Source organism: Melanaphis sacchari, unplaced genomic scaffold (genome assembly GCF_002803265.2).
Source record: "Melanaphis sacchari strain LSU unplaced genomic scaffold, SCAv2.0 Contig8_pilon_pilon, whole genome shotgun sequence".
NCBI classification, from domain to species: domain Eukaryota; kingdom Metazoa; phylum Arthropoda; class Insecta; order Hemiptera; family Aphididae; genus Melanaphis; species Melanaphis sacchari.
In genome coordinates this window covers 5,052,119-5,064,841 of record NW_020271635.1, presented here as the reverse complement: position 1 = coordinate 5,064,841, position 12,723 = coordinate 5,052,119, and the positions used below count along the sequence as shown (strand labels likewise).

Below are 12,723 nucleotides of genomic sequence, written 5' to 3'. Positions count from 1 at the left end.
TTATGACATAATTAATTATTATTTTTAATTTAAAAAACATTTTTTTTTTTTCATTAATAAGATTTGTTCTTTTCTATTATGTTTCCTCAAGACTGGATATTTATTATTGTTGAATACCTACTGTTGTAAATGTTTCTCAAAATCAACATTTTTTGATAGGCACATAAATACCTTTTTATTTTTTTTACTTAATTATGATGATCACATAAGTACTAGATCAAGGCTATTATAATGGTCCTTATACCTAACAACAACATTAATAAATACGAATAATATAAAGTTTCAAGTTTGTAAGTTTGTTACGTTTTGGTGAAAAGTAGAAAAATTCCTTTCGTGGCGATTCAAATTGAAGAAAAAATGGTATTCGGCCATTCGGGTAGTGGACATCTCCATTGGTAGTTACTCGGTTAAAAACATCGCGGTAACGACGGTTTGAGTATGAATATTATTTTTCATATTTATATAGATATATATTTGATATTACTGATAATGCGGACACGGACTATTCACTGATTGTTAATGTTATCACAATATTTGCATTTCACTGTGTCACTACTGTCACTGTTCGCTCTCCGGTTTCTTTGATCTTTCTAATTTTCTATCAAAACTTGAGTACTGAAGTACTGAACCTACATTATCTGCATTCTGCATAGGCACTGCATTGTATACGGTATTCGACCGAATTTATATATGTTTATGTTATTCTTCGAGTAGTGTCGTTGAAATTAATCGCTTTCTCGTGTTGTTTAGATTATCACTGCTAAGAAAGTAAACAGAAAATCATGAACGACGATGATCAGGAATTGTAAGTATATTTTAGTTGTATATTTTATTATCATTGTTAATGCAATAAAAATATTGACGTTTTCATTTATTTTTACTTTTTAGCAAGAATATTGTACATAAGTCTAATCATCTGTTACAAAATATACCGACTGGTGCTGTAGATCCGGGCAGAGTTGCTCCACCAATTTCCACAACTCCACCAATTACCACAACTTCTCCACCACCACTTCCACCTCATAATACTCCTCTCAACACGAATGTACCGAGAATTCAGAGAAGAACGATGCCAACACAATATGCTATCCCTAATATGAATACTTACAGTGGACTAGCTGGAGCACCATACAATAACTATCCATATAGGGGTATGGCGAGCATGAACATGGGTGGATTCAATCCTTATGGTGCATATGGGCAATTAACAAATGGTCAATACCAAGATCCGTGAGTAAATATTTTGTTTCAGCTTTGTTATAGAACATAAGCACCAAATAAACATAATGTTTTCAAATACAGTCGAACTTGGTTATCTCGAACTTCTTTAACTCGAAATCGTCAATACCTTGAACTTTTCTCTGGTTCCTAGAATTTTCTATTTAAACAATGTAAAAAAATCTTGTTTAACTCGAATATTTTCGTGGATAACTCGAAGTTTTGAGTTTTATTAATTCATATGTATTTGTATAAAATTTCCCTCATTTATCTATAAAGGTCATTACTCATTAATCATTAATGTTATCGTTACCGATAAGTTGTTTATCTACGGTTTACGATGACGACTGGTTCATGACGACGCATGATTTTCGTGTTCAGTGCTCTGTGTTTGTTTCAACGTAATCATTCATAATGTCATCATCAAAATGCATGCTAAAAACACTAACATACGAGGAAAAAGCGGCAGTGATACGGGTAGTTAAAAATGGATTAAAAACAAAGTCTTTGATAGCTAAAGAATTTGGTATTCCACCTATCACTTTGTCAACTTATCTTAAAAATAAAGAAACAATTTTAAATAAGTTGGCTACGTCTAGTGTAAAGAGCAGAAAAAGAGCTAGAGAACCAGAAAATCCTGATGTAGATGAGTGCATTTACAAATGGTTTAAACAGACACGTGACAAAAAAATACCCCTTAGTGGGCTATTGATAAGAGCAAAAGTTGAAGAATTCACATTAAAATTAGGAAAAATTAATTTTAAGGTAAGCAATAGATGGCTCAATGGTTTCAAAGAAAAAAATGGAATTTGTTTTAAAATCGTAAGTGGTGAAAGTGGTGATGTAAATATTCAAGAAGCTGGTGATTGGAAAATAAAATTGTTACAAATGATAAAAAGCAAAAATCCCAAAGACATTTAAATGCAGACGAATTTTACAGGTATACCCCAGACAAAACACTAGCTTTTAAAAGTGAACGGTGCAGTAGTGGCACACAAAGTAAAGAACGCGTAACACTGTTAGTCGGAGTTAACATGGACAGGTCAGAAAAATTGCCATTGTTGATGATAGGAAAATCATCAAATTCTAAGTGCTTTAAAAATGTAAAATCAAAATCAGTTGAATATCAAGTGAATAAAATAGCTTGGATAACAGGTGAAACTTTTAAAAATTGGCTACTGAAAATTGATAAAATATTTTGTAAAAAAAACAAAAAGGCGATGTTGTTTATTGACAATTGCACTGCGCATAACTACATTCCTACAATGGGAAATCTCGAAGTTGTGTTTTTTCCTCCCAATATGACATCTGTGGTTCAGCCAATGGACCAAAGAATTATTAAAAATTTCAAGCACCATTACCGTACTCTACTAGTACAGAACTGGCTACAGGATGGTGGTAAAATTGATATTTTACAAGCAAATCGAATGTCCAAAAATGCCTGGGAACAAGTAACATCAGAAACCATTGTAAACTGTTTCTGTAAAGCTGGTTTTTTAAGTTGAAATTCAGAAAATGTCGGTGATGAAGAAATTCAACAAACGATTACAATAAATGTATAGGACGATGTGAGGCAAGGTGTAAATATTAATTTTGATGATTACATCAACATGGATAACGACTTGGAAATATGCGGACATTTATCAGATTTAGACATTATACAATTAACTGTAAGATGTACTCAATCATCGGATGAAGAAGAGGAACAAAAGTGTATCGAACCCCCCATTCCCACGAGTATACAAGCACGGATGCATATTAATGAATTAAGGCGATTTATCGAAAACAAAGGAGAGGTCAGTGATGAACTTTTCGAAGCTTTGAATAAAATAGAACGATTACTACAAATGCTGCAATCAACAGCAAAGGTTTTACTCCCGGTCTTTTCAACTTTGAGTTAACCAAGTTCGACTGTATTGTTTATCTATTCATTGCATGATTTTCTCAATATTTTGTACATTATTATCTATTCAATTATCTATTAATTCATTTTTTTTTTTTTTTTTTAATTTTGTCCAAACTTGTAAATAGCTTGATAATTTTTACTTATAGTTATTATGATCATTACATTTTCATGTTCCTCGATGTTAGTCACATTCTCTATTCCGTTCTATCGTACCTCTTAGACAGACATAAGAATCCCCTTAATCATATATCCCAAAAATATAATGACAATGGGTTAAGGAATTTTAATTTATTTGATATAAATGATATATATTCCAAAAGACCTTACTTTTTAATTATACTTCATTACATTTTGTTTAATTACATTATATTCTGTTAAAACGAATATTATTTATCTAAGTTTAATTATTTTAAATATTTTATAGGCACTAATAAAAATAAAATTATTTTGCATGTTCTAGTTCACTAAATATATACTATATATTATTTATCTCTGTTATTGTTTAATATAACTATCAATAGTTTTATTACTAATAAATATAAAACAAATTTATAGTTGTAAATCATATTAAGCAATATATACCTACAATATCTGTAATAATATATCTAGTTTATACAAAAACAATTCTATTTTGATACAGCTAAATGGACAATTTATATATTTATGATAGGCTGTATTATTTGTATTGATGTTAATACCTAAATGTATATTTTGTTTTCTTATAGAATTGTTATTGCAGCAGCTGAAAGTTCTCGTCCAGCTTTTGAATCTATACAGGCTGTTGTTCAATCATTTAACTCAGTCAGTATGATGTTAGAATCTACATTTGCTGCGATGCATATGTCTTTTCAAGCATTGTTAGGTGTAGCTGAGAATTTTACTCGTCTAAAAATGTTTATGACGAAGTTGTATTCAACTATTATAACATTCAAACTAGCTCGTTGGTTTTTGACAAAAATTTTTTATCTTCTAAGTAAGTAAATTATAATCTATGAATTATGATTAAAAACTTATGAATAATGTTTTCTTAATATTTTACTTAGGAATGGTAAGAGGAGATAGAGGATCAAGTGCTGAAGAAGATTTGTGGTCAGCTTTATCATCTACAGATAATAGACAAATAATTCCTTCTGATGGACGATCTTGGCCATTAGTAGTTTTTTCTGGGCTTCTAGTCGCTACACCATATTTTGTATACAAATTACTCAACTCAGTTACACCAGTACCTAACTCAGCTAACTCTAGTGCTGCCATCAACACTCTACCTTCAAACAGTTAGTTGGACTTTCATTCTGTACAATGACTAAAAGTCAATACTTTATACTTATCATAGGCAGAATTTTAAGGAGTAGTAGGTAGAGTTTTCCTCAGAAGCATAATATAGGGGTACAAAAGTATAATTTATTATGTATATATTTTATTTTGTTTTTTTTTTTGTAAAGGAGAGTTGGTAAATGACAAAATTGCAAAAACCATTAGATTTCAATTCCATTTTCAAACACATTAAATAAATTTCTATTTTATTTTTCTTAATAATAGCTATCAGTATTAAAATTATGATAGCTCAACAATTGCAAAACAAAATAAATAATTATATTATTATAAAAATCATAACATTTAATTTTAGATTAGACCAGCGGTTCTCAATCTTTTTAGTACCGTGACCTAAATTTCCACAGAAAAATCTTTAGTAGCCCACAAGGTTTCACTTTTCAAAAAGTAGTTAAATAAAAAAAAAATTTTAATTTAAAATAATATAATATAATATATTTCAATTTTTTTAACAAAATTTGTTTATTAGGTTTAAATTATTATTTTTATTATTCTATAGGTTTATAATCAATGTATTTTTACAAATGTACTTTTATTAATAATGAATGATATATTTAATATTAATTTAACATACATTTCTTGGAATCTGTATAATTTAAAAAATTGTTCGCGACTCACTAACAATTGACCGATGACCCACCAGTGGGCCGCGACCCACAGTTTGAGAAATGCTGGTTTAAATTATATACATTTAATAAAATCCTAGATTATTTTATAATTTGTGAAAAAATTTAAAATGTAATAGCATATGATTAAATTGTTAAAATAGCACATATAAAATTAAATTAATATAAACTAATAAATAAAAATTTTTAGGGTGAAGGTCACAAACTGTTGTCAATTTATTACTTTCTGCTCTCTTAAATTTTTACTGAGTACTGTCTATGTTTATTCAGACTAACTTCTAATAATTATTATCAATGTTCATTCTGTTTATCATTTTTTACAGTGACAGTTGGTATTGCACAATATGATTGGAATAATAGAGATCCAAAAACTATAACTTTGGTTAAAGGAAAGTCTTATTTGACATCTCAAGATCATTTAGCATTAGCTAAACAAACGGGATGGCTTCTTGTTGATAATTTTGATGGGAAACAGGGATATGTACCTCTGAGTGCTTTTAAGACACGCAGACCTGATAATCATCCAATAGTGTCTAAGGTACAAGGTACTCCCAATCCTCCAAGTTCTGATCTAGCACCATCAAATTCAGTTTCTGAACAAATGAAACCTAAATTATCAACTCCAATTACTGATGTTCATGGCAACCCGATACCTTTACCACATCCATTGGTGGACTGTGATAAATCCAACATTGATAAACAGTGATAGTTAAAAATATTGATATTAATTATATATTTGTTATATTCTTTAACAATGTTATATATGTATTCAAAAAATGATATAAAAAACTGAAAAAATAATAGGAATTTGCTGAATATGTAAAAATAGACATATAATTTATATAGGCAGTATATTTTCATTTTATTTTAAGATTTTGTTATCATGTCTGAAACATTTAAAACTCAACAATGGTAAGAAATGTATTACCATAATGTGTTTGGTAAGGTTCCACTTTATACTTGTAAATATTTTTTATATTACATTTAGACATTCATTCCATATTTATTTTTTGTGGGAGTAGATCAATTATATAAGACTCATTTTAATTTTAAAACCTACATATTGTAATTATTACTTTTATTATTAAAGAAAAGTTTGTTGGTAAATTGTTGTATTCTATGTATGATATTGTTATGTATATCAACATTTTAATAGAAAGATTACTTTATCATTACTATGTTATTGAACTAAAATATTTTGTTACTATATTACCAGACCTGTATTTAAGGAAGGGCTCAAAGGGACAATTTCCCTTGGAAGCAATATTAAAATTATGTTTAGAGGTGGCAAAACATTGAAATGGTCAAAATGTTTTGAAATTATAAATTTATTGAACATTTTTATTTTTAAGTTTTTTTGATATTTTAAATAATATATTTGTTATAACTGAGTTATATTTTATTTAACTATTTACTACTTACAACCAATTTCTAGTCTTTTGTAAAGTACAGAAAATAAAGAAACAATTGTGTAATATCAATAAAATTAATTTTTTTTAGGGAGAGAAGCGGCAATTTTTGTAAATACAGGCTAGTGTATTGCATTTATACTTATTAATTTGTATTCTTATCAAAACCATTATTTTAAACTATAAGTTCTGATTTATTACATTTTGAAAATAATGAAAAAGTTTATAAAGTTTTAGGTTTTGATAATGCCTAGGCTTTTTATAATTTTTAAATTGAAAATTGTTTTCATGTATCTTAACTCTTGATATGAAGACAGCTGGAATAAAAAAAGAGTTGTATTTAAATCCAACATAAATATTCAATATTTTAACAATTATAATTCTAATTTACTCAGACATATTGATATAATACACAACTTTAAATAGAAATCCAAGTATTCAACTTCTCATGTTCTTCCTTGTATTATTTTAAGTTAACAATTTTTTAATGTTTTTGAGTGTTTTCTAGTAGCAAGTTCACACTAATTTACTTACTAGTTACTATTTGAAGAATTAAAATATTTACCGAGAATCAGTTTTCAATAAAGTCATTGTTTTTTAATTGTTTATAATATTAAAGAATAACCATAAAAACTATATTTTTATCAAAATTTAAGTTTTAAAATTTTTTACTGAATAGCGTGAAAAATTGAGCTAGCTAATATAAAATGGTTTGTTGTTTAAAAAATGTATGTTGAACAATCACTTAAAATAACTCTAGAGTTTTTCTAACATTAGCGATCAAAAAATTATTAGTTAATCTTCAATACAAATGATAGAAAATAAAAATGGTGGTACTCTAATTAATTAACTGATATTTTCAAAAAATAAACTATCCCTTGAAATCTTAAACAGATATGGATAAAAGAAAACACCACAAGATTGGAATGAATCTGATATACCCAATTTTCAAAAAAATGTTTAAAATTATTGAAGAATAACTGCTGAACATTGGATTTAAGGTACTATCATTAATCTTAAAAAATATAAATATGTTTATATGTGTGAAGTATTAAGTAATTCCTTAATTGCAAAATTCACAAAAAAACAAATGGACCACAGATTAGATATTTACAATAAGTTAAATCGTAGAAAAAACGACTTCACAGTCTATATATATTATTTAAAAATTACAAATAAGTCTACTATAATATAATATATAAAGACTGAAAATTTCTCAAAGGCTTTGGTTAACTAACTTAACAGGTCAACATAATATAACTATAAAACACAAATACCAGAATAGTCGAAAATGGTGAAAAATGAGATATCTATTTTCAATGTGTAAGAAAGATATGGAAAACTGAAACACTATCTTGACAAAGATAATAGCTAATGCAGAATGCAGTCAGTGAGATAAGGAAAATGTATGGGTTCATGTTCAACAATATAGAACACAAATGGGAAATTAAAACCAGTGCTTAGGAATATGATAGGTAAGCTATAGATAGCGGACTGGTAGAAATACTGACAGATATAAGGGAAAAACTGTAGATGAAAGGAAAGCATCAGAGAACTACTAGAAGAAATAGGAGTGGACTTTGAATAGATGTTTGTAGAGAGCAATAGAAAAAACAGTTTTGGCAACTAAGAGTCTAAATGGGTTTATATAACTCTGAGAAAATTTGTTGCACAATCATTTAATAATTTACAATTTGGGTAATATTTAAAAGAAAAAATATAAAATTGTTTTTTAATACACCGTTTTTCTCTGAACTTTAAATTCTTACTGTAAATTAATAAATTATTTTGTAACCATGTCAATATAAAATTATGATTAAGGCATAAAAGGCTTTAAAAAAAACAAATTAAGTTAAATCTATGTCAGCCAAACTTGTAATATTTTTTTTGGTAAAATGGATGCTAATATACTGTTTTTATTCAGAATCTATAAAGGATTCAGAATAAATTGAAGTATCAAAATCAATATCTATTAAATAACCTTATTAATGAGAAGGTGCAGTAAGTTTCTCAGACTATTTTTACTGTGCGATTATTATATATTTAAATTCTAAATACAAATAAATAATTAACTGCAACCAATTTCAATTTAATTACAAAAACTAATTCACTTATTTATATTATATAATTTAGCTGTCAGGATTAAAACAATAACAATAATAATATTAAGTCATAAAATCATGTTTTTATTAGATAAAAATAAGGATTTATAAATATGGTTCAGGAAATTCGAAAGTCACTTCCCTACCAGTCAGCTTTCTGTACACAGAAGCAAAAGTATCCACCTGTAACAAACAAAAAACATTTAGATTATAATATTATTCTGAAAAAACAATATTATAGTATTTGACAAAGTTTCAATAGATGCTTTTAACACAATTGTGCTAACTAATTTTCATACTGGTTTATAAGTTTTCTTATTTTAATACTATGACAAGTATTATTGCTGATCAATTTCAAAGAAAAGTTTAACACAACTATCATAGTAAACTGAGCACAGCAAAAACTGAAAAACTCTGCCAGACAATTTAACTATGGTTCCAGGCTTACTCCTAGTCATAAAGTAATTAATAGTTATAAATATTAACATTTAGAATTCATTGCATTACTAAATTATACTTCATAAATTAAAAAAATGCAAAAAACAGAGCAAGTGGATATTGATCTGCTGTATAGTAGATTGTCGAATGAGTCATTGTGATAAACATATAAAATTTAAATTCAATGATACCTAATTATATATAAAAATTATTCTGAGTAAATATGGTCTATTAACTCATAATATCAAGCATATTTATTTTTATGTAGTTTTTTAATATTAGTATTAGGTTAAATAAATTGTTTTATTATTTATAATAGTAGATTGAAATAAACTTTGCAGAAAACATTAGATATAAAACTATATATATACTACTATTTTATAATGCGTATAAAATATAAATATATTTACATACATGTTCTAAATACCCATAATGTATTTCAATTTCAACAAAATAATAAATATCATTGTTGTAAGTTTAAACATGTAATTTTGTTAAAATTTGAGCTTTTAATTCTTATAAAATAAATGTTGCATATGTACTTCAATTATTTTTACATAATACTTATAAAAAACTTTTATGTAGGACTTCATATTACATTTTTAGGATTTTTGAAAAAAAAAAAAAAAACAAAATATCTATGGGTATATCATTTGAAATATTTTGATGTAAATGAAATGATAATAAAGTAAAAATTTTAAATGTTTACAGTAATTTTTTTTTTTTAATTATAAGAAAATATCAATTAATCTTAAAATAAATAATTATTTAATGGGTGATGAATAAGCAATATCATAAAGAGCTATCTTTTAATTTTCAAATAGTCATAAAATTAATTTGACTTTCTGTATAAATTATTTTATTTTAAGTTGAAAAACATATAAAGAAACTTATTTATCTTAGATAAAAAGAAAAATTATAATGTAATATTAACTAAAAGACAATTTGACAATTTTAGAGATTGTAAGAATTTTGTAGAAGTTCTATTTTAAAAAAATTATAAAATATATTGATAGTAAATTTTTGATATTTCTCAATCGGTAAATGAAAAAACTATAGGCTTCTGAATTAAATTTTCAAATCTAGCAAATTTTTTATTATAAAAAAAAAAAAACCAAAAAATGAAAAGCTTGCGAGTAACTTAGTCAAAACATGTTTTGAATTATGTATAGATAATGAATATACAAATATTTAATGAAAACTTCAAATATCTACAGTTATTAGTTTTCAAGTAACACTAAAAATGAAAAAAAAATTGATTTTTTCAAAACTGGATTTGCATATAAATTTCTATCTCCTTAATTCTTTCTCCCTAATTATTTTGAAAACTACTGAAATCTTTTAATTTTTACCACCTTTAAGTATATATTGGATTTAATTCACAATTTAAAACTATCCTTGAAGAATTTTTTCAATTACTTACTGTGTACATATACACTCTTAAAAAAATAAATTAAGTTAATAGTACAAATCAATACTCAGAATCTAAAATTAACCAATTGATAAAACATTAAGAAATATTATTATATTTAATATAGGTACAATTATACACTAAAAATAATAACAAAATAATAATTTTAAATTAAACAAATATTGGCTCATATTGATGGTTTGGAAGTTGAAATATATTTGCTAAACATAATATACAGTCATTTATGAACTTAAAATAAGAAATTACCTTATGTTCAATGTTTGTTTGCTGAGTTTTGTCCAAATGTACTTTCATGACTTGTTTACCATCTAACTTCACACGAATACGTTTGCCAACAATTTCAGCAGGGAACACCAAATCATCCAAAATAGCATCATAGACCCACGTTAATGTACGGCGGCTAAATAGATAATCATTATCAATTATTAATTTAAAATACAAAACTTTAAAAAAAAATATTGGACAAATTATCTTTTAAAAATTAGATAGTTTTAAATTTTAAATAAGTTTACTTTTAAACAATACGCTAAAAAAATGTGATTAAAAATTCTTAAATCAATTATTAAAATAACAAGAAAAACAGATGCTTGTTATTTTACAATTTACAAGTAACTTATTACAACTTATTCAACAAAGGTTAGTCCAACAAAATATAACTTAGTATTAAATACTGAAAATGTATTAATTAAAATTATATACCTTCTGGGGCGTTTTTGTTTGTTTTGGGTGCGGGTTTTCCTTGTTGGCTTAGGCAAAATTTTCCGGTCACCAATGAAAACAACATGCTTACCACTGAATTTCTTTTCCAATTCTCTAACAAGACGAGCTTGAATTTTTTGGAATTGTGATCTTTGTGGCATTGGCACATAAATAATTATACTCTAAAATATACAAATATAAATAATATTTAGAATGTAAAGAATATTGAAATGTATAACAATTAAAGTAAAAATGAAAACATAAATTAATATTTTTATGTTATAAATACATAAAGAACTTTTGAGACATGGAACCCGTTAAGATTATAGTATAATCAAAGACCTCTTCAAAAAAAAAGAACATGTTAATTTTTATTAATTATTATGTGATTAAGTTTTCTGTTTTTCTTTAATTTTAAATAGTAGTTATACAAAAAATAAAAAATAAACCACATTTGGTGGAAATTCACATGGAATTAGATGTAAACATATAATATTTAGATACAATATATACGTTTGATGTTTACGCTTTTAAGTAGAAACCTGTCCTAACTATAATTTTTAGATCAATAATGCTTACCTTTTTGCCTAAGAGTTCAATTTCCTTAGCTTTTGTAATGTACAATTCGCGGAGTTGGGCTTTCAAGTCACTATTGTTTTCCAATTCCAAAAGAGCTTGGGCAATGGATAACTCGAATTGATCAGGGCCAGCACTGCCCTTTTTAACAATTTTAGCTTGAGTCGGAATAGGCATCTACACATAAATAATAAAAATAAATTTAAGTTCATTATTTCAAGTAGATGGACTTTACGAAATAAATAGATAAACAATTATTAGTATACAAAACGTTACATTTTTTATATTAAATTAAAAATAGGTACATTAACTAATATTTATAATTAGTATATCAAATAAAATTTTAAAAAAATTATTATTTATATTAACAATCTCTAGTAAGTTTTTTATTTTCGTTATCAGACAACTGCTATCACTTAACCTAAGTATTGTGTAAATACACGCTACACGTTAGTTATAACTTATAACCTAAATCACGTTAAATTTCACCGATATTTATAAAACAAAAGAAACGCTAATGAATAAATTCGCAGATTTTATGGCATTTTATAACGAAAACGAGTATAGAAACCAAAATTTTTATAAAAACTGATGCAATTTCTCTAAAGTAACAATACTTCAATCCCGGTACATGCACACAGCGGACGATAACTAATCCCGAAACGATTAAACAACTGAATTTCAAAACTAATTCGAATAAAAGAAATAAGTTTAGATTCACGAAAATACATACCTTGAAAAACGCGTAACGCTATGAAAGGATCGAAAGTACTACACAACAAATCAAAGAGAAAATCCGAACTCTCAAGCCATTACATGCACGTTCGATGAAAAAGGAGAGAGACGACGGCAGTGTCGAGAATCGAGATAGCCTAACAACAGTCCCTCTTACAGGCTTGCAAACTCATGAAAATCGATCACCAGGGTTGTGATATAATTGTTTTACGTTTTTTTAAGATTTTCTTAAACGCATAATTGTAATTGA

The 12,723-nt window shown here is 26.3% G+C and overlaps 2 protein-coding genes across 3 annotated transcripts; one reads left to right on the top strand and one right to left on the bottom strand.

Moving 5' to 3' along the window:
• The first annotated feature begins 520 nt into the window (after positions 1 to 520).
• LOC112602754 (peroxisomal membrane protein PEX13) lies at positions 521 to 5,863 on the top strand. Of its 2 annotated transcripts, XM_025351009.1 has the most exons (6): positions 521 to 670; positions 751 to 805; positions 889 to 1,230; positions 3,850 to 4,097; positions 4,168 to 4,398; positions 5,406 to 5,788. In XM_025351009.1, the coding sequence occupies exons 2-6, from the start codon at positions 783 to 785 to the stop codon at positions 5,786 to 5,788; spliced, it is 1,227 nt and encodes a 408-aa protein (XP_025206794.1). In that variant the 5' UTR covers positions 521 to 670; positions 751 to 782. The 2 variants fall into 2 exon arrangements, with proteins under 2 accessions (XP_025206794.1, XP_025206795.1); XM_025351010.1 differs by having other exon boundaries at positions 521 to 805; positions 5,406 to 5,863.
• Positions 5,864 to 8,654: 2,791 nt separating this feature from the next.
• Positions 8,655 to 12,594, bottom strand: LOC112602665 (40S ribosomal protein S7-like). The gene is made up of 5 exons (XM_025350863.1): positions 12,472 to 12,594; positions 11,742 to 11,915; positions 11,163 to 11,344; positions 10,710 to 10,860; positions 8,655 to 8,776 (listed from the first exon to the last, which is right to left on the bottom strand). The coding sequence occupies exons 2-5, from the start codon at positions 11,913 to 11,915 to the stop codon at positions 8,699 to 8,701; spliced, it is 585 nt and encodes a 194-aa protein (XP_025206648.1). The 5' UTR covers positions 12,472 to 12,594; the 3' UTR covers positions 8,655 to 8,698.
• Positions 12,595 to 12,723: the final 129 nt, after the last annotated feature.

Bases quoted from the DNA above. Each gene is read 5' to 3' on its own strand.
- LOC112602665 (XM_025350863.1), bottom strand. From the start codon at position 11,915: ATGCCTATTCCGACTCAAGCTAAAATTGTTAAAAAGGGCAGTGCTGGC. The intron at 11,345-11,741 runs GTAAGCATTATT...TGTATATTTTAG, and splicing joins TTGAACTCTTAGGCAAAAAG to AGTATAATTATTTATGTGCC. The intron at 10,861-11,162 runs GTATATAATTTT...TCTATTTAGCCG, and splicing joins AAACAAAAACGCCCCAGAAG to CCGTACATTAACGTGGGTCT.
- LOC112602754 (XM_025351010.1), top strand. From the start codon at position 783: ATGAACGACGATGATCAGGAATT. The intron at 1,231-3,849 runs GTGAGTAAATAT...GTTTTCTTATAG, and splicing joins AATGGTCAATACCAAGATCC to AATTGTTATTGCAGCAGCTG. The intron at 4,098-4,167 runs GTAAGTAAATTA...TATTTTACTTAG, and splicing joins AAAAATTTTTTATCTTCTAA to GAATGGTAAGAGGAGATAGA.